Genomic DNA, 26,754 nt, shown 5'->3' on the forward strand with positions numbered 1-26,754 from the left:
CAATCAAATAAAGAGATATGTAAATTATACTAAAAGAATTTTGCTTATTAATTATGAGAGGCACTGTGAAAATGACCCTATTTAAGTAATAGTAAATACAAATTTTGGGAGAGGATTGTTATAGAATAAAAGGAACACAAGAATGCTAACAGTTGAATGATGGGTGAATCTTACTCAGGTCTTCATTTAAATCAATCAAGTATAAAGAAGATAACTTTGAAGCAATTGGCAAAATTGGAGACTCAATGACATTAGGGGATTGTTGTTTATTTACTAGATTGTTGATGATATATTAGTTAGGCTTTTTAAATTCGTAATGAATTTGGTATCCATGCCAAACTTTTCATGGGATACATGGTGTTCTATCTATGATTTGTTCTAAACTATGGTAGTAAACAATCATTAAATATGAACACTCCAATTTCCCAGTATTGGTCATTGTTGAAGTTGGTCAATAGACATATAGTTATATTAGCCTATTCCACTTTTCTTTGTATGTTTAGAAATTTTTCATAGTAAAGCATTAAATGAAAATTTAATAAGTAGATCAGATAGTCCAGATGAAGTAACTTCAGAGGCTCCTAAAAGGAACCAAAAGTTTTGGAGCCAGGGAACCGAAGAATGGCTCTGTCTTTATGTAATCAGTACCCAGAACTTCGGACACTGACACCAGATAGGAGAGTTGTTTATTCCTAAGGTAAAGATTGAGCAACTGCTGACTTGGGGCTTTCAGTCATTAGAAGGGCCCCATTTCCAGAAAGTGCCTGAATTTGCTGTCTATGATATCAAGCAGGACAAGTAGTAAAAACTTCCTGGAATTCACAAAGAAGGAACAACACAACATTTATGATTTCAAAAATCTAGCCAAATAACAAAATGTAAGTCTCTTGGGAAAAAAGCTTAAAGATTTTTAACATTTGTTTGGGGAGAAAAGTTTTAAAAATGGGTTCAATTTATGGAGCATCTGCTCAATGTCAAACATCTAAGGAACATTTAGAAAGCGGAAAAACAAAACAAAACAAAACCCAAACCTGGCATTGGTGGCTCACACCTACTCAGGGGCCTGAGATCTGAGGATTGTAGTTCAAAGCCAGCCCAGGCAGAAAACTGTGAGTCTCTTCTCTCCAATTAACAACTAGAAGTAGAAGTAGAGCTGTGATGCAAGTGGTTGAGTGCTAGCCTTGAGCAAAAGAGCTCAGGGACAGCACCCAGGCCATGAGTTCAAGCCCTAGGGACAGCATGAGAAAAACAAATGAAACAAAATTTTAAAAAGCCTAATAAACAGAGCATACTGATGCATGCCTACAGTGCCGGCACTCCAGAGGTTGAGGTAGGAGGATATTGAGTCCAATGACAGATTGGCTTGTACAATTAATATACACTAACAAAATGGGAGTACATCTTTGTGCTACCTCCAAAAATAAAATAAAACAGTGTAATAAAAGGTTAAAATGGGGCTGGGAATATGGCCTAGTGGCAAGAGAGCTTGCCTCATATACATGAAGCCCTGGGTTCAATTCCCCAGTACCACATATATGGAAAACGGACAGAACTGGCGCTGTGGCTCAAGTGGCAGAGTGCTACCCTTGAGCAAAAGGAAGCCAGGGACAGTGCTCAGGCGGAGTCCAAGGCCCAGGACTGGCAAAAAAAAAAGTTAAAATGGTTAAGGTCCTAATAGATAACTTACTTGAGACAATTTTTCACACAGAGCTTAGATGTTCCTAGATAATCTATCCTCAGGTCGTCTTCGCAGTTTCGGGTTAAATTGACTGAAGTATATTATATGCATGTATGGAAATAAAATGCAAACTCTCTGAATAATTAATATATACTAATAAAGGAAGCAATGTAAATCTTTCTGAGTATGTTGAATGTCAAATGGATATGAATTTTAAAGGGTGGTAAAGGATGGGAGATGGGAGGAAGAAAAGAATGAAGAAGAGAAAGAGAAAAGGAAGGAAACATGGAAGGAAGGAGGGAGGGGAAGAAGGAAGAAAGAAGGAAGGAAAGAGAGAAGAAGCTGGGAGGGAGAGAAGGAGGAAGGGAGAAAATAAAGTTAATAGGACATTTATGGGGCATTTAGAAGGTCATGACACCTTTATTACATGCACATTGGATACTGGGACCATCCTCAATAAAGAAATCTTTTGGAAGGAAAATTCTACCTCCTGGGTAAAGTTAGTGATTAATGGTATCTGTTTAGTAAGCTATAAAATTACTAGTAGAATCCCAAAAGGTTTCTAGTTCCATGGATTATTTTAAGACTCATATGTCTTCTCAAAAGACTCAAGGCAAGGGTGAAGGTAAAGTTAAAAATTAAACTATTAGATTTGGCATGAGGAGGTCAAAGGACTTGGTGCAGGATTTACAGGGTAAAGCCAGTAAATTCAGAAATCCTGTTTTATGTAAAGCTGAGTGAAAAGTCTTCCCAGGAGAAGGGGGAATTGCTGTTTCATTCTGAATCAGGTTGGTGGTACTCTTGGGAAATGCTGAGTGAAATTAACAATGAAATCTGAGGACATGTTGGGGGAGGTAGTCTTTTCCTGATAGATCTTACTGAAGATATCTAATAATATATTAATAGTTTTTTTGGGGGGGAAAGATATCTCTTTTCTGAGGCTTTATGTAGGATAAGAAAAACAATGTATTTTTTAGGAGTACCAAGGACACAAGAAAAATGCATTGTGTGGTGCTTGTATTATGTGTAAGTAGTGTGGTGTGTTCATGGTCAAATGTGGGTAGTGTCTTTGATGTATGTGGTGAGCTGTGTACATGTGATGTGAGAGGGTTGTGTGTCTTGTCTGTAGTATATACTTTGTACACACATATATAATATTTATGTTTTATTGCATTTGCATGTTTGGTGTGCATGTGTGTGTTAGTTAAGTGGATATGTGCCAAACAAGAGGGGTACCTAGACTGTTTGTGTAAGCTCTATGTATGTAAGTGGGAGGTGTGTATGTATATATGGTTTATATGAATCTGTGGAAAGTCTGAGCAAGGTACATTGGTGTGTGTGTTGGGATGGGTGTTGGAATAAACAACAAGCCCAAAGAGGTTCCAACGGAACAATGGTGTTTGACAAGTTGCTCATTCAAAAATAATTTGCAATCCAACTCTTAGGATCTGGTGTCACACACACACACAAAACCCCGAATACTATCAAATCTCAAAGTCTAGGTTGACCAATCCATGTTGGCATTGGATTCTAATGATAAGGGATTGCCTGATATAAGGCTGCTTCCTTCTAATTCAGCCTCATCACTGAGCTTCCCACCAGCAGACACAGACTGAGCTGTAGAAATTTCTTTATCCAAAGAAGATGAGGCTATTCATGGGGCCACATAGGATGTGGAGAATAATCTGCTGCTTTGAAGAGAGTGATATGAAAAGGTAGATAATTGTATTAATATATGGAAGTCTTATTTTACATTTATTTGTTCTTTGTTGATCTACTCTTGAGGTTGCTACATCTAAGTTTCCAACCAGTGGCAGTCTCTTCCTGCTTGAAGGCCTTCTTTAGCATTTCTTATTGGAAAAGTCTACTTGGTAATAAAGTCCCACAATTTTTGTTTAATAAAGTCTTTATCTTTTCCTCCCCTTTTGAGCCATATTTTCACATTTATAATAATTTGGGCTAACAGATTTGCTTCTTTTATATGGTTTTTAGGTTTTCTATGTACTTTTTTTCTTTTGCTGGTACTGGGGCTTGAACTCAGGCTCTGGGCACTGTCCTTGAACTTTTTCCTTTCAAGACTGACATTCTACCATTTGAGCCAGACCTCCACTTCCAGCTTACTGCTGATAAATAGGAGATAAAAGTGTCTTTGAGCCGGCTTCAAACCATGATAATCAGATCTCATCCTCCTGAGTAGCTAGGATTACAGGCAAGAACCCCTAGCACCCAGCTAGGCTTTCTGTATATTTTGCCTCAACCAAAAGCATCATAAAACTGAAATGTCAGAGGCAGCACATAGTGGAGTCAAAAGGCATTGGTATAATAGAGCAAATGGCCCTTTTACATCAGAGAAGTACTGGGTGGGATTGTTACCCTCCATTGTGCTGATATGAGTGTATTTGTATCCACAGTGCATGGGCACGGAACTCATCATCAACAAGAGAAACCACATCAGCAAATGGATAACCAGCTCCATCCCAAGAAAGGTAGTTCTCTCCTCTTAGTCCCAGTGTAAAGTTCTCCTTGAATATAATATGTTAGGTTTTTTAAAGTAGGTAGCCGGTAAAGGAGAACACCACGCGGTATTCAGGCGGGAGAGAACGTTTATTACCCAACTGCTGGCCTGTGGCCAAGATGACCCATGGCCGGAGAGAAGGGAGAGAGAGAGAGAGAGACCCCCACCCAGCCCTGCTTTATTTAGGGCAGGGGCAAGGGGTGTGGCCAGGTGGATTAGGAGGTGACCTCAGGGAAAGGGGAGGTAACTGCCTCCAGGTCTGCAGGTTACCCAGGTAACTGGGTGGAGACTTAATGAGGTGGGGGCATCTGCATGTAGCCCTCAGGGAGAGGACCTAACATAATACATATATAATTACATTGTATAGCTTACATATACCACGTGAGAGAATTTTTCTGTGAAAAAAATAATAAAGTTTCTTAGAAATGCCCAAGAAAGGAGGTTTTTTGTGTTTGTTTTTTTTTGGCCAATCCTTGGGTTTGAACTCAGGGCCTGGGCACTGTCTCTGGCTTCTTTTTGCTCAGGGCTAGCATTCTACCACTTGAGCCACAGCACCACTTCCAGCTTTTTCTGTATATGTCGTGCTGAGAATTGAACCCAGAGCTTCATGCATGCTAGGCGAGCACTCTACCACTAGGCCACATTCCTACCCTGAAAGGAGATAAAACAACAACAACAAAAATCAGAAAATCTCTAACTAAAAAGATTTCATATACCCTGGCTATTAACATTGTGAGTTCCTATTTCCATTGTACATGTCTCAGTTAACCACGTGGTGGAGAATATCAAGCTCCATCTCCGACAATGACCCACATCTGTGGAAGGAAGAGAGGCAGCATAAATGCTCTTGAGTCACTGCTTCTTTGGATAAAAATTGGTTGAATGTTTACTAAGTGTTGTTTGTTTTTAGTAATATGTGCACATACTTATCTATAGTTTGAGGGTTGTTTTTTTCTTCAGATGTCCTAAAGGCTGAATTTAGGCTCAACATTAAAGAAATAGCTAGCTGATGATTAAATTTCTCCGGGGCATTTTCGCTCTTCTCAGCTCCAGCGCAAATCTTTTTTTGCAGCTCCCTGCTCAGAGTGGTTATCATTGATCCAGGAATTCTTTGGCATGGAGTCATTCTGGAAAAGGTCTTCATATTGTACTTTACCATTTTTAGGGTTATAGTGTTTGACTCCTATTTTCTCCTTCCCATGTGAGGCTCAAACCTTCAGATCAAATATCCTCATAGCAAAATCTGTCTTCAGTAGTCACCTTGTGTTTTAAGAATCTTGTGGTCACTAAGGGTTTATTCTGTTTATCTTTCCTGACATATTACTGATACTTTAAATGAATGAACTCATGATTTAAATGATTTGTCTTAATGTTATTTTATCTAATATGCTTATTGGATTGCAATAGCCACACTAGTTTATGAACAACCAGAAGAGAGCTACACTCTCCACACAAGGTCACCATAAGGAGATAAAGGTCAGGCCACTGTGGTCTTTTTTTTTCTTCTTCTTTATGGTGGTTCTGGTGTTTGAACTCATGGCCTCCTGATTGCTAGGCAGCCACTCTACCACATGCACCATACTTTTATTTGAGAGAAGGTCTAATATTTATACCCAGTGGCACCTTAATCTTCCTATTTATACACTCCAAATAGGTGTAATGACAAATATCTAGCTTCTTAGAGTTGAGATGGGAATCTCACTTTCTAGCTAAGCTAAGCACAAACTATGACTCTCGAGACCTCTGCCTCCTGTGTGTCTAAGGATTACAGGCAGGAGTCACTACAACCAGCCTCAGCTGATCAAATACGGAAAAAGGTGGAACTAATTGAATCACGATTCTTTTAAGTCTGGGTCTAGAGGTCAGAGAGGGAGCAGTTAGAGGGATTCAATGTGTGACAGGAATGGAACATCGGGGAGATTCCCACTGCTGGCTTTGGTAGGCCAGGTAGACTCCTTTTCTCTGTTTCTGAAGTTCATAAAAATAGATGTTTACCATAGGCAATCTCTGGAGTCTAGCATCTTCAGCTGAGAATGTTTTTGTTGAGACTCATCCAGACTGTTGAGTGTATCAGTGGTTTCTTCCATTTTAATTCTGATAAATATGCCTTGTGGCACACCATATGTTCATCCTTTCCAAACATTAAGCAGTTCTGAATAAAGCAGCTGAAAACTTTACATGCAAGTCTTTTTGTAAGCATACAATTCCTATTTTTCTTGAGAAAGTAGTTCATTGAAACAGATTTTACTTTCCGTCACTGAATTATATTTGTATATTTAGTCTAAAACATTTAACCCTAAGTGAATAACTCTGACTCGCTACTTTCTTTCACTGGTGTATTAGCCTGGCTTTACAACTAACACTATTCATTACTCTAGCTTAATATCTCAGGAAAGAATTATATTTTCCTAAATGAACTTTTCTTTCTATTGAGAAAATATGAGTTTCTCAACTAGAGTAGCCTTATAAATTTGGAGAACAGAACAGGGATTTTTTTTTAATTTTTATTTTAAGAAAAGACATGGGCTGGGAGTGTGACCTAGTGGCAAGAGTGCTTGCCTCCTACTACATGAGGCTCTGGGTTCGATTCCCCAGCACCACATATATGGAAAATGGCCAGAAGGGGCGCTGTGGCTCAGGTGGCAGAGTGCCAGCTTTGAGCGGGAAGAAGCCAGGGATGGTGCTCACTCAGGCCCTGAGACCAAGGCCCAGGACTGGCCAAAAAAAAAAAAAAAAAAAAAAGAAAAGACATGTTTGTTGTTAAAGGGAAGAAGAGAAAAACCTAGGTTTTTGTTAAGAGGGGTGTGTGTGTGTGTGTGTGTGTGTGTGTGTGTGTGTGTGTGTGCACATGTGCATGCATGTGCACACGCCAGTCCTGAGGCTTACACAGCAGGTCTGGGTTCTGTCTCTGAGCTTCTGTGCTAGAGGCTAGAGCTCTACCTCTTGAGCCACAGCTCCACTTCTACCTTTTTGTGGTTTATTTGACAGAAGAATTTCACAGGCTTTCCTGCCCAAGCTGACTTCAACCTATGATTTTCAGATCTCAGCCTCTTACAGGCTTGAGCCACTGGTGCCCAGCTTGAGTCTTTTAAAAATAAATATGAAGCTAATTTTCTGAGACATTCTGATTGAACTTCTAATTTTGTGGGATGTGGGGTTTTTACACACCTTCCAATTATATGGTAATTTCTCAAAGACCATTAGTCTAATGCAATTTTAATTCAATATTAAGGGTTCTAATTTTTTGGGTGATCTTTCCTAAAATCAAACAGCATTTTCACCTCAACTCTCTTAATAACTGAAGCTCTCTATTTCTGTCTCCAGTTCGAGGGTTTTGTTCCTTTCGCTATGGCCTGGCTGTCCTTCTGCACTTCTGCAACGTTGTAATAGCGGCCCAGCGCGTATGTCTGAACCTTACGATGGTAGCCATGGTGAATAGGACAGATCCTCAGGATTTGACAAACACATCTGCAAAAACAGAGATGGATTATGTAAAGGTATATCAAAGATACAGCCTGAAGTCTTAAGTTTAAAATCTTGTCTGCTTATCTAGTTTGTGTAGAGATTAAATATTATTGATAGGGGACTGGTTACTAGAAAAAAGAAACTCAAATCTGAGTCTTTCTTGCCAGTAATGGCATAAATAAACATGTGCCATACTTAAAATAATTCCCTGATGTTTCCGAAGGGCCTGCCATTGGACTTTCTTCTATGTGAGGAATAATAAAGCCCAGGAATTAGGGGCTTCTTTTTTAGAGAAAGACAGAGAGAAAAAAAGAAAAGGAATTTTAATCTAGAAATGGAGGGTAATGACACATATTCCTTTTTATTTAATTTTTAACACCGTATTTAAAGATTTCATTTTCTTCCATTTCTTAAAGATAATGACTTGTCATGTGCCAGAGATGTGCATGTAGGAAAGAAGGAATGTGAATGGGAAGAATATTTTCACCACACCCTCTCTATGTTCCTTGATGACTGAAGAAGCAAATATAAACATTTTATTTTTATCTTCTTTTATATTAGTGATAACTCTCTGTATGTAATGTTTAAATAGAAATATTTGAATCAGGCTCAGAAATGATATCTTTGTAGGAATTTCTACACAAGGAATTTAAAATAACTATAGATAATAATCAAGGACCCCAGTGGGAAAAAGTTGGTAACTTGAGAAGTGAGAAAGGTAAGGTAAGTAGAGAAATGAGACAGAATGAAAAAAGTGGGGGGAAAAGCGAGAAATCAAGCAGACTATCACAGAAAAAAATGACCTTGATGATGTTATTAATAAACTAGCACAGCAAAGGAAAGAATCAGTGACCATTAAGATAAGTCAATAGAGATTTCCCATGTGGAAAGGCAAAAATAATGGAACACAAAATCTATCTTTTTTGACTGGCAAAAGAAAAGAGAATAGATTGCACAAAGACATCTTCCCACCAGACACACTGAAAATAGAGGGGGAAAAAACCAAAGGTGAGAAAAAAGTGTAGGAGGTATATTCATTAATCAGGCTGCACTCTGCCATTAAAGCAAATGTGTATATCATCATCCTATTTAAGTTTACCAATCTGACATAAATTCTTTAAAATAGACATTCCTTCATTTCTGTGTCACTGGAATTGGTTATTTCAATTTTATCTTTTGTGACTAATCTATTGATACCCTAAATCTATCTTACCTATTGAGATAACTGTATATTTCCTATTAACATACACTCCCATACAAATATAGATATGTTTATCCCTAAGGTTTCTATAGGGTAATTTTTATATTTATGTAGTGTGTTGTGTTCAATGATAGCTAATGATGCATTTGATAGAGAAATACACACTGAAGTTTATCCTTTTGATACGAGTAGTTTTCAGTCTGAGCTCCATGGTTTTCAATTCAACTAGATGGACTCTTTATCCATGCTGTGGAAGTGATGGTACTCCACAAGAAAAATAATATTCCACAAGAAAAACAGAGGCTTTGAGTGATCTGTTTATATGCCCCTGGGAAGTTGGGTAAATGTCTTCTGGCACACTTGTAGTATAATTATTCCCCTAGTGGCTCCAGTGATTAAGCATGGCAGGACATTCTGCTTCATGCTCTGGGTATCCTCTCCTCCACAATTAAAAAAATACATGGAGCCTCCTTGATCCCCTGGTTACTGTATGGATGCACCTTAACCATTATCATTCACTGTCCCCCTACTGGCTCTCCTACCAAATCTCTCCATGAAAGTCCTTCTCCATCCACCAGTGACATCGCCTTCAACAGAAAACAGCTATAAAATGACAAGGACTTGAGAAAGGAAGAATCATGTAATGAAACTATAGAGGCCTCCTAAACTAGGAATTGACAAGTGAATCCACTTCTGGGAAAAATAAAGTACATGAGAGTCAGGCATACATAGAAAAAGATGTGGTCTTTTTGTGTGTGTGTGTGCTGTTTCATCCACAGCTCAGACTGAAACCTCTTCATGGTTTGATATCTCTACCATTTTCCCTCCCTGGGAGCCATGCATATTTGGGAGAAAATTATTTTGTAAATGAGCTCAAGTTAATGGAGAAAGTTAGGGGAAGCTAAAAGGCAAGAGGAAGTGATTGCAGAATGCATAGTACTATGTAATGCTTATAATGTGTGTGTGTATATCTCTATGTGTATATATGTATATATACATGTATATATAGCTTTATTCTCTTAGAATGTGTATATATATAAATATATGCACATATGTAAATATATACATATATCTCTAGCTCTATATCAATCATCTACATATATTATAAGAGAATAAAAGTGGTCTTGTGACAAAAAAAATTAGTAGGGAGAGAGTAGCAACTTTACATAGGCTGATCAGGAAGACCACACTACTTGAATCCCTAAATATCAAATAATATCACTTCAATATAACAGCATGGTTAGATATGTCTCTCATTTTCTTTCAGAATCCTGTATATAACTGGAGTCCTGACATCCAGGGCATCATCTTCAGTTCCATCTTCTATGGTATACTCGCTATCCAAATTCCTGTTGGATACTTGTCTGGAATATACTCTATAAAGAAAATGGTTGGCTCTGCATTGTTCCTCAGCTCTGTGCTCTCCCTGTTCATTCCACGAGCAGCTCAAGTTGGCAAGACTTTGATTATTGTGTGTCGAGTAGCCCAGGGGATGGCCCAGGTATTAAGATAAAGTGAAAACTGAATAAGGTATAGATTCACAGTAACCATCAGAAGTAAAATGTCCTCATCTTTCCCCTTACAGGGGACAGTATCAACAGCCCAGCATGAAATGTGGATTAAGTGGGCTCCTCCCTTGGAACGAGGCCGACTTACCTCTATTTGTTTATCAGGTAAGGGGTTAGGGTCTAGAACGGTTGAAGTTCCATTTCATATCATGGTGCCATGTTCTTTCCACATGCCATGAGAAATGTATGTTTTGAACTATAAAAGACTTTGGAACCATCTGTGCGAGTATTTGTCCTTTAAAAATAGGGAAATGATTTGGAATGGAAAGATGAATCCTTACATCAAACATTATAGAAGAAGAGAGAAAAGTAAATATTTTATTATTTCCTTTTTATAAGTGTTAAGCTAACACAAATTTATTTCACAGGAACTTGTTCCTTACTACAGTGATGATACATTCCTCCTACCTTCAAGTGCCTATATAAATTTAATGGTTTTTCTATTTTTGTGTGTGTGTGCCTTTTGATTAGGGTTCATGTTGGCACCCTTCATTGTTTTGCTTGTGTCTGGATTCATCTGTGATCTTCTGGGCTGGCCCATGGTATTCTACATTTTTGGTGAGTCTCTTTCCTTAAAATCTGTCAGAATTTATGAAGAAAAGATAAAACAAAAGTTTATGTATATATAAAACAATTTATATGAAGTCAATATTAAAAGTTGCAAGTGTCACAATGGCAAAGAGTAAAATCATTCGGACATGGCATCAACATTCAAGCAACTTTATTACAAGCAAGGCATAATTAACTTCTTAGATTTCTGAAAGGTTATGTACTATTTATACTTAATACCTGAGAATTATATGCAGTCCTTATTGTATAACCAAACACATTAATTTCTTCAGTAAAAATTGACTATATAAATTGGAATACAACAAAAATGTTAAGAATTGATGATTCCAAAGTGAATTATAAAATTACTTTATATTTCTAATCTTATTCTCAGATTTGTGAAGGGAGAAGGTGAGTAGATGAGTGGAATACACAAAAAGCTTCCAGTTCACACAGTGAGCAAAAGACAGAACCACCATGTGAAAACACATTTTCCTCCTTCAAAATACCATTACTCTTAATATCCATATTGGTTATCAGTATCAAAGAGTAGCCAGTGTAGTAATGGGACACAAACACTCTATCATGAAATTGGTTGAAGAGCTGGGACTGTGTGGCCTGGAGAAAAGAAGTCTTATCAGAGAATTTCCAGCCTACTCTGCAGTTTAAAACTGAATAGAAGCCAAACCCAGTAACTCAAGCCTGTAATCCTAACTAGTTGAGAGGTAGATATTAGGAGATTGTTGTTTGAGATCAATCTCAGGGGAAAAAGTTTGTGAGACTCCATGTTAACCAATGGCTGAGTATAGTGATACGTACCTGCCATCCTAGCTACAGGGAAAGCACAATGGCAGGGCACAGTGGTATGAGACTGTCTTTTTAGGTACACAAGGAAGCCCAAATCAGAGAGTTCTGGTCTAGGCCGATTATCAAGTAAAGTCTTATCTCAAAAAGTGGACTTCAGCATGATTCAAGTGGTAGAATGCCTGCTTAGCAAGCACAAGGACCTAGATTCAAAATGTAGTGCTGCTAAAAATATTAAAAATTAAGTCAAATGTGCAGAAATTACAGGAACATAAAGCTTCAGCTCATGTGAAAAAAAAAAATTCTAATACCTCCCCAAAGGTGCTGACCAAATGCTGGATGACCTTTGGTATTCATGGTGTATTGCCACTCCAATCGTGTGTAGCAGGAAGTTAATTGCAGTTACCACAGACGGGTCGGAGAAACTCAGAGGAAGGCAATATGTGTTATACTATGATAATAGCTTTATAGTGCAGCTCCTCATATAATTTTTTGTTATTTCTGAGAAGAGAGAAAAGGGCTTAGGTGGCAATGGCTTACGTATCTTCTCTATATGCTTTTCCTGGAGCAGATGATGTTAAATTACCTGCCTGTCATTTTGGAGTAGGCAAAACTAAATCTAATATAGTTTTGTAAAATTGTTTGTTCTTGCCAATAACGTTATATAAATCTAAGTGGAATACTGTTTTAAATCTGAAGATAATGCCTTTCTTTAAGGAACTGATAATTGCTGGAGTTGAATAAGATACATCTTGGTACAAAGTTTTGGGCATTTATTCTTCTTGGTGTTCTCTAAGATTCCATGATATGCAGTTTGGTGTTTATCTTTTTTTTTTTTTTTTTTTTTTTGGCCAGTCCTGGGCCTTGGACTCAGGGCCTGAGCACTGTCCCTGGCTTCTTCCCGCTCAAGGCTAGCACTCTGCCTCTTGAGCCACAGCGCCGCTTCTGGCCGTTTTCTGTATATGTGGTGCTGGGGAATCGAACCTAGGGCCTCGTGTATCCGAGGCAGGCACTCTTGCCACTAGGCTATATCCCCAGCCCCTGTTTATCATTTTTTAAAAGAAATTCTCAGTAGTTACTGCTTCAAATATTTACGTTGTTCTATTTTCTCTTTTACTTTTGGTATTTTCATTACATGTATGTTATGCTTTTTTAATTGCTCCACCATTCTTGAATGTTTTTTTTTTAATAGTCCTTTTTTTTTTTGTCAGATTCTTGGCAATTGAGTTTTAGAAATTTGTATTAGCACTTTTTCAAGCTCACTGATCCTTTGCTGGTCATGTTCAGTCCATTGATCAGCCTACCAAGGGCATTTTATTTATTTTTTTTCCTTTTTCTTTTTGGCCAGTCCTGGGGCTTAGACTCAGGGCCTGAGCACTGTCCCTGGCTTCTTTTTGCTCAAGGCTAGCACTCTGCCACTTGAGCCACAGCGACACTTCTGGCCATTTTCTGTATATGTGGTGCTGGGGAATTGAAGCCAGGGCCTCATGTATACGAGGCAAGCACTCTTGCCACTAGGCCATATCCTCAACCCCCGAAGGGCATTTTAAAACTTATAATACAAAGTAGTACCATGTATTTATGTTTAGCACTTTCTTCTGACTCTTGTTTCCAGGCTTGGTCATAAGTCTTATTGGACATTGCCCTACATTCATTGAACTTAGTCATTGTAACCATTCTTTCTGTTTCATTTAATAAGCTAACCATTTTTTCCTTTCCATTTTAAGTATTGATTCACTTTACAGCTCAACCCCAGCCTCCTCCCCTAAATTATATTCCGTCCTTAGGTCCTTAGATATGCTCATGGCTCAATTACCACTTATTAATGTGTCCTCAAGTAGGTAACCTGATCTTTCTGTCTCATTCTGAACAAGAAATAATGATAATATCATATGAAATTTGGGGGCTGAATAAAATCATCTCTTTCTCATCATCTCAAAAAGGTCATTTCCACAAAACCAGGAGTATGGGGTCAATTTATTTACTGTTGTTTGTTCAGGACCTAGAATAGTATATCTATAGACATAATAAATATTTAATCAATATTTTTAAAATAAATTATTTCTCCAAGACTGAGTATAAATACTACAAACTATTCTAAGAGAATATTATCTACTGTTAGATTGTTAGTGTAAAAAGTTCAAAAATAACAAATAATTTGGCACACATTTATAGGATTTGAATAAACCCTGAAGCATGGGTTATATCTTGATAAGGCTGAGCTCTCACATTTGAATGATTATCAAGCCCTAAGCTGGCCAATGTGTGCCATTTTCTTATGGTGGAACACATGCAGTATCTGAACAGTTAAGGGCCCAAAGGAGGTCATGGTGAGTGGAGAGATGTACAAGCTAGCAGTCAGTAGAGGCGAGAGGGTTGACCACCATTTCTATAAAATTAGTTCTGCAAAGGTAATGAAAAAGTTGAGCCTTATTTGTAGTGCTTAAATGAGAAAAGAACATCTATATTCTCAGAAAGAGGCACATAAAAATGCCCTTTTGAGAAAGAGATCCTGTATGATGTTTTAGAGATAAACTTTCAATCCTAACTTGTACTTCTTTGATAGGTGCTTATGGCTGTGTTCTCTGTCTTATCTGGTTCGTTCTGGTTTATGATGACCCCAAGGATCACCCATGTATAAGTGTAAATGAAAAAGAATACATCATATCTTCCCTCGCCCAGCAGGTAGAACACAATGCTCTGTTTTGACATCTCCTAGATCCCACTCCAAATAAAGCAAGTCCTCTCTTATTTTCTTTTGACCACAATCAATTATTTCTTTTCCAGGCCAGCTCAAGTAGACAATCTCTGCCAATCAAGGCTATGCTTAAGTCTCTTCCACTCTGGGCCATATCCTTGAATGGATTTGCTTTCTTATGGACAAATACCCTCTTGGTTACATACACTCCAACATTTATCAACACCAAGCTTCATGTTGATATAAAACAGGTAAGCATATCATTTATCCTTATTTCCAACTTTGTGGAGAACTGTACTTCTTTCTGTCTCTAATGACCAAAGTCTGAGCTCTTGCCTGCTCCCTTCATTGTTTGCCAAATGCTCTCTCCCTAGCGACTCATGATTTTGAGTTTTTACATAAACAGTGTCTACAACAGAGGATGTTGTTATAAAAACAATGTCTGGCACTCCACCAATAATACACATGCATGCTTGTTCTCATGTGTCCCCCACCTCCTTTCAGTGCATGCCTGCCCTTATGTGTTACTTGAGGCTCAACACCAACACTCCCTTCAGGCACTGGAGTCCTTCTAGGAAAGTCACTTGGCTAGGCCCTGCCACCATGCTCAGCTCTTCCCAATGCTCTGTTCTTGGGTACTACAGTGAATTGTGGGCTATAAATCCCTGGCTTTATTCTCACTCTGAAAGGACTGGTACTCTGATTGCTTCTATGACATGGAAAGTCACTGATCCTTTAAACTTCCTGTTGTTTGATACTAAAATAACCAGGGAAAGATTTCCTCAGAAATGGAATCTGGGCTTGCCACTTTGAAGTTCTCTGTAACCACAGGCTAGTGACTAACATAGCACGCTAGTGGCCAGTATAGCACAGAGATCCTCTAAATTTTCACTGATTCCATTTTATATTCTGTGAGGCTATGTACTTGTTACAAGGATTTACAATGGCTGATTTAGAGTAAGCAACTGTCACCATTATTATCCCTGCAATTTTCCCTAGGGCTATCAATCCTTGTTCTTAATGTACTTTTCCTGATTCCCCAATGTTTTCAGGTCCTATGAATGTAAAAGTAAAATATTAGATAGATTGTAACAAATATTACTGACCACAAAACTATTTTTCCTTTTTATATCAGGTCATAGCAGGACATCTGATGTTGTATGAAGATAATTTTAGAAAGTACACATTTTAGATACTGAACTTGGTGGAAAGATTATTGTGTATGGTACTGCTTTACCCATCATCCACATTCTCAGAATAACATTTCCTCCTTAGAATGGGCTGCTGTCTGGCCTCCCCTATTTGTTTGCCTGCATCTGTGGTCTCCTAGCAGGTCAGATGTCAGACTACTTTCTGTCCAGGAATATTTTCAACATACTTACCATCCGGAAACTCTTCACTACACTAGGTAAGAAACAGCTAGGATATTCAAACACTTAGAGGATACTTGTCTCCATATTTAGGATGAGCCTAATTGTATTGTCTAACTCACTTCCCAGGACTTATTTCTCCTGTGATCTTCAGTATGTGCCTCCTTTACCTGAGTTTCAACTTTTATAGCACTGTCATTTTCCTGACACTGGCTAATGCCACAACCAGTTTTTGCTTAGGTGGAGGACTTATAAATGCTTTGGATATTGCACCAAGGTAGGTTTCCCTGAAGTTTATTTTTCATTAACAAGTTAATTATGTGCATTTATTATGTATAGTATAAAAGTTCTGAAATATAGATGCATTGTAGAATGATTAAATGGAACTAATTAACATACTCCTTCCTGCATATATCATTTTTTATGAGAGCATGCAAGATCTAGTATCTTGACAGTTTTAAAGAATACTATACCTTGCTATTAACCAGTGTTGTACAATAGATCTCTTATTGTTTTTGTTTATGTGGTACTGAGGAATCGAACCCAGGGCCTCATGCATGCTAGGCAAGCACTCTACCACTAAGACACATTCCCAGCCTCACAATAGATCTCTTGAACTTACTCCTTCTATCTATCCTAAATTTTGTGTCAGTTAATGAGCATCTCCCTAAACAACACCTCTCATCTATGCCTTGACTAGTAACCAGCATTCGACTCCCTGTGTTCAACTGTTTTACACTGCATATGTACGTGAGTTTATGTGGCATTTGTTTTTCTATGCCCAGATTATCTCATTTGCAATAATATCCTGCTTCAAATGACAGGATTTTTTAAAGGCTGAATGCTATATCATTTTGTATATGCACCACATTTACTTTATCCATTTATTAATGATATTTGAAATGTTTTCTATCTAGTCCAGTATGAATCATGCAGCAATGAACATGTGAGTGAAGATATCTCTTTGCCATACTGATTTCATTTCCTTAGACTGTGCATCTAATAGTGAGAGTATTTGATCATATGATGGTTCTATTTGTAATTTTTGCCATCTCTGAATAGTATCAATAGTGGAATTAAACAATGGATTCTTTTTTTTCTTATTTATTGTCAAAGTGATGTACAGAGAGGTTACAGTTTCATACATTAGGCATTGGATACATTTCTTGTACTGTTTGTTACCTCCTCCCTCATAAACAATGGATTCTTAAGATGCTATATGATGGATCAAAAAGTCTCTGTCATATTCTTGTCAAAAGGAGGCTGCTACAAATATTTTAATTAATTTTAGTTAGTTTTGACTGGTCAATGGTTTGGACATCTTTGAATTCCCCCTTCCCTTCAATATTAGACAGACAATAGTTAAGATATTTAATTTTGTTCATATTTTATTCAATCATTCCATACCTAAGTATAGAAATCAATAAAATTGTAACACTACTGCAGTGGATCTCCATGCTTACAAAATGCTTTCTTTTTTATCATGAATCACTGCAGCTAAAGAATAAAAGTGTTATCCAGAAAACTGTTTTGCATTTTCCCTATATCTAATAGCCATTTATTAGGTACTTGAAAGGTGTAAGGAATAGGGCTTATAAAGCTCTCAATTTTTACTCTAAGAACCGAGCAAATGCTCTATCTTGTGTATGTATAATGATTTTCAGAAGAATTATAGCATACAGAATTCTTTTTTTTTTCTTTTTTTTGGCCAGTCCAGGGGCTTGGATTCAGGGCCTGAGCACTGTCCCTGGCTTCTTTTTACTCAAGGCTAGCACTCTGCCACTTGAGCCACAGCGCCACTTCTGGCCATTTTCTATATATGTGGTGCTGAGGAATTGAACCTAGGGCTTAATGTCTAGGAGGCAAGCACTCTTGCCACTAGGCCATATTCCCAGCCCCCATACAGAATTCTTGACACTAATCATTGCTTATCTTTGGCCATAGAATGAAAATACTATTCATGTAAAAAGCAGTAAAATCTCTGTCCCCAGAGTGGTAGCATTCTAAATGTCTCTGTATCTGTGAAAAAAGCACACCCATTAAAATGCCATACATAAAATTCAAGAATAAAAGAAATGCAAAGAAAATAATATCTTAATTCATCAGAATAAAATTACTAGAGACCAGTATTATGGAGAGAATAAAGACCTAAAAAACATATGGACATAGAAAACATACGCTACTTCCAAAGGGAAAATGATAAGAATGACAGCTGCCATCACAACAGAACAATGAAAGCTAGAAACCATTCAACTGGTATTTCTAAAGCAAAAGAAAAATCACAATTAGGTCCAAGTCTAAATCCAACAAAAAATTCCCTTGAAGAAGTGAGATAAAATAAGACAATTTAAAGTCACACTAAGAGATTTCACCTCCAAACAAAGAACTACCACATGGAAATTCTTAAGGCAGAAGTAAAAAAAAAAAAAATCTACTAGATCATATTCCAAATTATGAATTTAACAGTGTCTTAACACCTGTAAAGTAAATTGAAATTCAAATGGGATGGAGAACTTTGTGGCTGATTTCAGCTGGAAAAGCTAGATAAAAAAGCAGAAAGTAGCCAAGGTCACTAAGACCCAGGCCACTAGAGGACAACACCTCTGAGAAATGCACTGACCATTTCTGCTATTTTTTCCAGTTCTTGGAATTTCATTTGTGACTTTTGTCTTTGCATCAAGTATTAGTTGAAAAGCAATAGGGGTTATTTATCTTTTGCCTTTAATGATAACTATATTATTACTGTATTGCTGGGCACTGGTGGCTCATGCTAGTAATCCTAGCTACTGAGGAAGTACTTTGCCTATCTTCCCCAATTACAGATAGAGGGACCACCAGTTCATGACAGTCAGCTAGCCCCTTGAGAGCACAACTTTACAATGATGTTACAAGAAAGAAAAATAAAAACTAAGCTAATCCATATAAATTGATTTTTAAAGTGCCAATGAAAATATTGAAAATAATTTAATCTGGTAATATATAAAAAGTTATATGTGACATACCAGTATCATTTATTATAAAAATGCAAAAACACTGTTCAACATTTATAAATAAAGCAATGGATATAGATACTATTAGAAGAAAAAAAAGTTTAATAATTTTGATAGAGCCTAAAGAACCTTCATGAAAAGATGATCATTTGAATCCATGGTACAGAATCAGGAAGCTATCCAAAATGGAAAAACAAAAGAATTCTGATTCCTATCACATGTCATAAAGAGAGAAATCATTTTCAGTTGGATAGTTTATAAAATAAAAGTATGAAAATGATGTAAGCATAAACCTTTCCTGTGACTTGAGGTAATCCATGATTTCTTTCTTTTATTTTTTGAGGTACTGGAGATTGAACACAGGGTTGAATTGTTGGTAGACAAGCAATCTATCATTCAGATAACATCCTCAGTTTTTTTCTCATTTTAATTTCTTTTTTTTTACTTTGGAGACAAAGTCCATGCAGACCAGAGTGATCTTAAACTTACAGTTCTCCTACCTTAACCTCCCAGGTGGTGGCCCCACAGGTGTATACAATCACACTCCATGCACTATTTCTAAACAGTTACCTAAATGTACATAAAATTAAATATATATAATTTTTGAATATATATTAAATTATGTCAAATATATATTGTATTACATTATATGGTTAAAATTGACAATGATCTATGAAAATATTCCCTTAAGAAAGGCATGGTGGTACATACAAAACAAATACCAAAAAAATTTTAAAGTCACTGATCGCAATTGATACTTTTAAAGCAGCATATAAATCATGGAAGGAGGAAGTGGTGCTGTGGCACAAGTGGTAGAGTGTTAACCTTGAGCTGAAGAGCTCAGGGACAGTGCCCAGGCCAAGAGTTCAAGCCCTATGACCAACCAAAGAAAAAAAACAAAAGATCTTCTTCTAATAAATAGATAGCCCAATGAAGAATTTACAAAAACCAAAAAATTTCAGTAAATTCTTTCATAAATATTGTAAGTTATCTTTTACAAAAAGACCATATAAACATCAGTTGTAGAATTAGAGGGCCAGGTCATTTACTGTCAATGTTTCTTAAATAATAATGGATTTTTAAAATCTCTATGTTTTTCCTTAAACTATTTGACAATGTATTGGTTCATGAACAAAACTTCAACAAAGTGACTTTAAATTAAAACTCTGAAATGAAATCGCTTATATTCCCCTATTAAACAATCTAGAAATAAGTGGTCAAAGGCTCTGAGTGGGCAAAGTTTTGCTGTTTTAAGCATGTGGCCTTCGAGGCTGGTTTAATTGGTATCATTTCTTAGGCCTTGGAGAATGGGAGGAAAAAGCCTCTAATAAGTTTAAGAAGGAGATGGAGCAAAAAACATCATTTCTCCTCATATCCAATAACATGCTAAATTAAGTTCTGCAGCCACATTTAGTGACAAAGGATTCTGGAAAGACTGATCTAACTGGACAACTATATTTCTATTCGTTGCACAGAACATACAATGCCTAGGACCCTCAATATTTTAGAGACTCAAAAGGTGTTTTAATTTTTTTTAAGTATGGCAAAAATAAGGTAGAAGAAAAACAGTATAACAAATAATGTTAATGTTTTCTCTGTTTTGGTCCAGGTATTATGGATTTCTTAAAGCAGTTACATCTGTGATTGGAATGATAGGAGGCATAAGTTGTTCTACTGTGACTGGATTGATCCTTAGCCAAGTAAGGGGCATGCACATATGCAGTTATTTTTCCAATATTAACTGTACAGAGAAAGGAAGTTAAATGTGTGTGTGTGTGTGTGTGTGTGTGTGTGTGTACAATTGCAAAGGAGATACAAGCAGGAAGTGAGTTATGAGTTTGTCTCCTTTGAAAACAAATTTGATTAAACTAGGCATTTTTGAATGTATTTTTAATATTTTTTCTCATTGTATGTCAATTGCTGATAATGCTTTAATCATTAGTCATTGGATGGAAGTAACTGTATGGCAAGAAATCTAAGCCAGAATTTGAGGCTCTTAGTCCAAGCCCCAGTACTGGCCCCAAAATTTCTCTTTTCTTAAACAAAGAAGGTGAACATAAATACATAAATAAACCAATAGCTAAATAATCTGCTTTGAGTCATTTGGGTAGACAGAAAACACCAAAACTTGATTTGAAGTGCTTCAAGTGTGCTGGTTCCCCTCCCCCAAAGAAATAACCCTATACCAACAGGAAGATGTTATAGCACTTTTACATCACTCATCAAATTATACACTAAAAAAATAAAATTAAGTACACTGTCAGAGTCCACCTACAGATTCTAACAAACAGTGGTGTGGCTCAGTTTACCCACCCACTAAGAACAGACGTTATCTACATGCAAGAATGTTTTATAGTTATAGGCAAGATAACACTGTAGTAAGATATAATAGTGTAGTGAGAAATAATTACTCAAGAGACTTAAATGAAAGAAGCCATCAGTGTCATTCTTGTATCCATGCCTTGTCTATCGTAAATTATAAAGCAGTGAGCATAATTGTGCTGGTATGTTTAGTGTGGCCTTGTTTATGGTCATTTGGGTAAATGCGCAAGAGTGGGAGTGCTGGGTCACAGGGAAGCTCTATAGCTATTAGCCTTTTGAGAAACTTCCATACTGCTTTCCAGAGTGGTTGAACGAAAATCTGGCAAATTAGCAGGCTATAAGATTAACCCACAAAAAAATCAATAGCTTTTCTGTATGCAAGCAGCAAGAACAGTAAGGCTGAAATCAGGAATGCAGCTCCTTTGTAATAGCCTCAAAAAATACCTAGGAATTAACCACAGATGTGAAGAACCTCTATAATGAAAACTTTAGTCTATATTTAATACTGTATTTTAAATGTTATAAAACACAAAAATGACATCTGTAATTTATAATTACTTTTGATTTTTAATCCCTTAGGATCCAGAATTTTCCTGGCACAAAATCTTCTTCCTGATGGCAGGCATTAATGTGACAAGCATAACTTTCTACCTTATATTTGCTAAAGGAGAAATTCAAGAGTGGGCCACAGAAAGGCAAAATACTAGACTTTAAAGGTGAGAAGGGCTGAGATTAAGGGCAGTCTTTGAAACTGGGAATGCAGGAGGGGCAGAATTTGAGAATGAGTTCCTGAAATGGGCATAAGAAGGAATGGCGGTTTTGAAAAGAGGAGACTATGTTAAATCTGAAACTACTAGGCATCTTTGTCGAAATGGCACCCTCTAGAGGATATACTGCTCTGGAATTCTAGGGAGACATTGGGGTTGGGGTGTGTAGATTTAGGAGTCTAGATCTGTCCAGCAGTAAGACATAAATAAAGAAAAGTTTACAAGGGAGACTGGAAGGGCCTTAAAAATAAAGTAGAATAAGGGTTAGTCAATAAGACACCTTGAGGAGAAGTAAAAAGATAAGGGTAAATACCAATGCCAGGTACTCTCAAGAGGTTAATCAATATAAGACCTGGCATGGCTTAAGACATGAGATACTACACAAGTGCCCCTAAAATAAATTGCAAATGAATAATGGAGATAAAGAGGCTGCTTAAGTGTGCTCAACAAGAATCTAGCCCTTAATTATGATTTAAATTTTATCAGTTGTAAGAAATGATAAGGGTTATGCTTATATTGGCATTTTATTTTTGTTTATTTGTCTAATGCAAAAATAAGAATGAATAGATGTGAATTAGCCCTGTTTTGTAATCTCCACCAAATTAAAGGACCTAAGTGTCAGAGAACAATTGTTTCTAATGTCACAAAACAGAGGCACAAAAACATGGTGTAATTTCTGATGAACGAACACAAAATCATTAATGCCTTGCCAAGAAAATCAAGCACAATCTGATCAAGCCTCTAGTCACAATGACTGCTTTTAAAGCAAAGAAACTATGACCAGTAGTTTACAAATGTACACTCTTATCTGAATATTTTATTGCAAAAATTACTTAGATGAATGGGCGTAGAACAGCATTTGAAAATATGATGAATTCATAGATGCTTACCAAACTTGTGAAGTTGGTGTATTCAGTAGGAAGAGAGTGAAAACAGGAGCAGGCAGGAGGCAGGGATCTATCAACCCAGACATCTGTAACCCTGAAGATATAGAACTGGTCTCAGCTAGTGTTTTAATATACAGAATTTGACCTACTAAATACTGAAAGTTACGCTAATTTTTTTCATAATTTTCTATTTGCTTCCTTTTTGTGTACCTAAGCAATTATTTTTTATAGTCTAGTGTTATCATTTTACAAAGATTTTGATAAGTATATCTTAATTGCAAACTTATTTTGAAGATGTAAATTTATTGACATTTTCCATTTTATAATTTTTATTTTTTACTTCACTTTCTTATATTGATATTTCCACCTCAAGTTGCATGTGCACAAGCACATGTTTTCTTTCTCTCTCTTTTTTTTTTTTTTTTTGCCAGTCCCAGGGCTTGAACTCAGGGCATGAGCACTGTCCCTGGCTTGTTTTTTGCTCAAGGCTAGCATTCTACCATTGAGCCACAGTGCCACTTCTGGCCTTTTCTATATATATGGTGCTGAGGAATCGAACCCAGGGCTTCATGTATACAAGGCATTCACTCTTGCCACTAGGCCATATTCCCAGCCCAAGCACATGTTTTCCTTTCCTTCCTTCCTTTCCTTCCTTCCTTTCCTTCCTTCCTTCCTTCCTTCCTTCCTTCCTTCCTTCCTTCCTTCCTTCCTTCCTTCCTTGCTTCCTTTCTCCCTCCCTCCCTCCCCCCTTCGTCCCCCCTCCCTTCATTCCCTCCTTTCTTCTTTTTCCTTCTCTTCCTCTTTCCCTCCTTCTCTCCTTCCTTCTCTTCTACCCTTGCCTTTCTCACTTTCATCTTCCTGTCAGTTAGGAGAGTTTGAACCCAGAGCTTCCCTCTCACATGGGCTTTGCACTCATGGCTGGCACTCTGCTACTTGAACGACTCCTGTTCTTATAGCTTTTCACTAGTTAATTAGAGATAATAGTCTCTTGGACTTTTCTGTCCATCCTTGCATGGAACTGTAGTCCTCAGAGCTCAGCCTTCTGAATAGCTAAGGATAGCAATGTGAGCCACCAGCCCCTGGATACCTTACTCCTTAAAGCTTTAATTATATAGTCTTCTATTTTAGTCTTTGTAAATTGCTAATTTATCATAGGTATCAAGTTAGTGAGTTTCCTGTTTCTATCCAGCCTGAAAAGTTAAAAAAAAAACAAAAAACAACTGAGCATGATAGTTGAGTTTTGTCAAAGTATTTGTGGTAGTCCTGTAGGGGAAACTCAGCCTTCATCTTATTAGGGTCCTACAGTTGATTAACAGGAAAAAGAAGTGTAATACAATTTTCAGTGGCACGAGATCCCTTATAAGTAAATGAATACCCCAAGGAGGCATTTAGAGTCGGTCACTTATATTCTGAATGAAGAGAATAATCAACTGAAAATGTAACAAGGGAAAGGGGCTTGGTAACTAGGATGATGTTGCTAGGAAGATAGGCACTCTTTTAACAAGGCTTGGTTGAACAGAATTCCTTTAGGCTTACTTTTCTCTTCCTTGGTGATAAAGGATTGGCGTTTCATTTCATTTGAATTTCATCTTCTGCTTTAATAAACAGAAAGCTCAGAGAGATCTTTTTGCTCCTGTCACTTTTCAAGTGCTTTAAAAAAATTATGTATTGTTAAAGTGATGAACAGAGGGGTTACAGTTTCATATGTAAGGTTTCATATGTGAGTACATTTCTTTTTTTTTTTTTTTTGGCCAGTCCTGGGCCTTGGACTCAGGGCCTGAGCACTGTCCCTGGCTTCTTTTTGCTCAAGGCTAGCACTCTGCCACTTGAGCCACAGCGCCACTTCTGGCCGTTTTCTGTATATGTGGTGCTGGGGAATCGAACCCAGGGCCTCATGTATACGAGGCAGGCACTCTTGCCACTAGGCCATATCCCCAGCCCCACATATGTGAGTACATTTCTTATCCAACTTGTTACCTCCTCTCTCATTTTTCTCCCACCTTCCCCCCTCCCCAATTTCCTTACCACCCTGCCAAGTTATAGAGTTGTAGAGTTGGATTACAGCATATTGTTTTCTGTATTGCTGTTGCATTGGTTTGCTTTTTACTCTTTGTCTCTCCATTTTGATGTTCCCTTCCCTTCCCTAGTTCCAATAAATGTATATGCAATACCCAGGTACCAAAATCAGCAGTGACTTAAATAGCCTAGGTGCTAGAGTGGTATATTTTTAAGCCCTGTAGAGGCCTCCCGTGAGATTGTATAGTTTTCTCCTCTATGATTCATTAATATATTCAATAATATTTTCAATGTTGGAAGTCAACTTACATTTCTGACATTAAACCCTTTTAAAAAATTTTACTGTAAGGGTGATGTACAGAAGGGTTACAGTTATATACATAAGGTAGTGAGTACATTTCTTGTCAAAGTTGTTACCTCCTCCCTCATTTTTCTCCCATCTTCCTTCCTTCCCAATTATCCCCCCGCCAAGTTGTACTATTAGTTTACAACATATTGTCTTATAAGTATTGCTGTTGCATTAGTTCGCCTTTTACTCTTTGTCTCATCATTTTGAGCAAAGAAAAATTATTGTTATAATAAAACAGGGAGGAGATTAATATGGCCATCAAAACATACCTGTCTCTCAACTTTATAGTGTTGAAGTTAAATTAAGTAGTACAATTTTGTAAGCTGTGAAGCTCTTGGCTAGCAGGAATTGTGTGTCTGCATTGACATGTAAAACTTAAAATGAAAAATGATTTTAAAATTGAAATACAAAAGAAAGGCAGTGTGTATCTTTCTCATTGTTACCCAGATAGGCCCTGAGTAGACATTTCAGTGTGTTGGCCATGTTTCTTTTTCTAGATTTATAGAAGAAATATGACATTAGAGGAGTGAATCTGAATGCCAAGTAAAAGCTCGACTTAGTTTTGTTTTTCCCAGTTACCTCTGCTTATAGTAATTTTTCTTAGGATGATTCTGTGCAGGGTCAAGGTATGTGGTTCATACAGGATCACAAACAGGTTTCAGTTTTCATTTTCCTATTAACAAATTCATTTCCAAAGAATGGGAAGAATGCAAACATGTGCTTGTTATTGCTATGGATAAAACACACTTTCATGTAGGAAAGTAGCTGTATCAAACTACCTGAGCTGCCAGGGTCCAGTGGCTTCACAGTGTTTTTTCTTTTCTCTTTTCAAGGGTGCTGGGTAAAGGGTTGGAGGCCTGGCTTCATTGATAGCACTGCCCAATGAGCTAAAAGTGTCAGGTAAAGAGTTTGAGACCCCATCTCAGACCTCAAAAAACAAGTTCTGGGTAGATAGAAGTGGTTTTATAATGTGTGCAAGGACCTAGCAACATGTAGGAATTGCCACCACCTTTTAAGAATAGACTTTTGAGAGTAGAGAAAGAAGATATTGACTAATTTGTCAATTTCTATTTATGTTAGGTAGAAGTGTAAAAATTGTAGTATTACCTATCATTAGACAAGGAAGATATCAAGAAAAAATATGTTTGTTTAAACCATTTGTTTGAAATATTGAAAAGCTCTCTTTTATTTTCTAGGTACAAAAAGCCACTAATGATATTTGGGTGTATGTTTTTTTTTCATATTTCTCTCCAAAAACATAGGGTAAAGCTAAGGATATGATAAGCCTGGGACCTACCTTTTTATATACTGAAAGAGTGACTCCCTTAGGTGAATGGAGCTGCAGGAACGCCACCAGCTCCAGGAAGAAGGCCCCCTGAGGAGCCCAAAGGATCCAATCTCATCTCCTTCACACCCTTTGCACTTCTCTTTCCTTACATGTGTTGTTTGTAACAAGTTACATGTCTGAATTTTTTGAAATGTATTTATTTTCTTTCCTCTGTATTAGTTGCCTTTTAAATGATGGTTGAATGACCCAATAAATAAACATGAAATTTTATATTTAAAAAAAAGTTG

At 37.2% G+C, this 26,754-nt stretch overlaps 1 protein-coding gene across 5 annotated transcripts; it reads left to right on the forward strand.

The window, feature by feature from the left end:
- Positions 1–2,349: 2,349 nt before the first annotated feature.
- Positions 2,350–26,653, forward strand: LOC125352951 (sodium-dependent phosphate transport protein 1-like). Of its 5 annotated transcripts, none has more exons than XM_048348349.1 (13): positions 2,351–2,466; positions 4,090–4,164; positions 7,518–7,690; positions 10,127–10,360; positions 10,445–10,532; positions 10,899–10,985; positions 14,347–14,465; positions 14,568–14,729; positions 15,754–15,886; positions 15,978–16,125; positions 20,448–20,538; positions 21,740–21,876; positions 26,442–26,653. In XM_048348349.1, exons 2-12 carry the CDS (start codon positions 4,137–4,139, stop codon positions 21,872–21,874), a joined length of 1,398 nt encoding a protein of 465 aa, XP_048204306.1. In that variant the 5' UTR covers positions 2,351–2,466; positions 4,090–4,136; the 3' UTR covers positions 21,875–21,876; positions 26,442–26,653. The 5 variants fall into 5 exon arrangements, with proteins under 5 accessions (XP_048204307.1, XP_048204309.1, XP_048204310.1 ...); XM_048348351.1 differs by having other exon boundaries at positions 10,127–10,249; XM_048348350.1 differs by lacking the exon at positions 21,740–21,876 and having other exon boundaries at positions 2,350–2,466.
- Positions 26,654–26,754: the final 101 nt, after the last annotated feature.

The sequence above is a fragment of the Perognathus longimembris genome, chromosome 6, assembly GCF_023159225.1.
Source record: "Perognathus longimembris pacificus isolate PPM17 chromosome 6, ASM2315922v1, whole genome shotgun sequence".
Lineage (NCBI taxonomy): Eukaryota > Metazoa > Chordata > Mammalia > Rodentia > Heteromyidae > Perognathus > Perognathus longimembris.

What these genes read in the sequence shown, in the direction of transcription:
- LOC125352951 (XM_048348349.1), top strand. Translation starts at nt 4,137, where the DNA reads ATGGATAACCAGCTCCATCCCAAGAAAG. An exon ending in TATCTTCCCTCGCCCAGCAG is followed by an intron (nt 14,466 to 14,567) that starts GTAGAACACAAT and finishes TTTCTTTTCCAG; the next exon opens with GCCAGCTCAAGTAGACAATC. An exon ending in GCTTTGGATATTGCACCAAG is followed by an intron (nt 16,126 to 20,447) that starts GTAGGTTTCCCT and finishes GTTTTGGTCCAG; the next exon opens with GTATTATGGATTTCTTAAAG.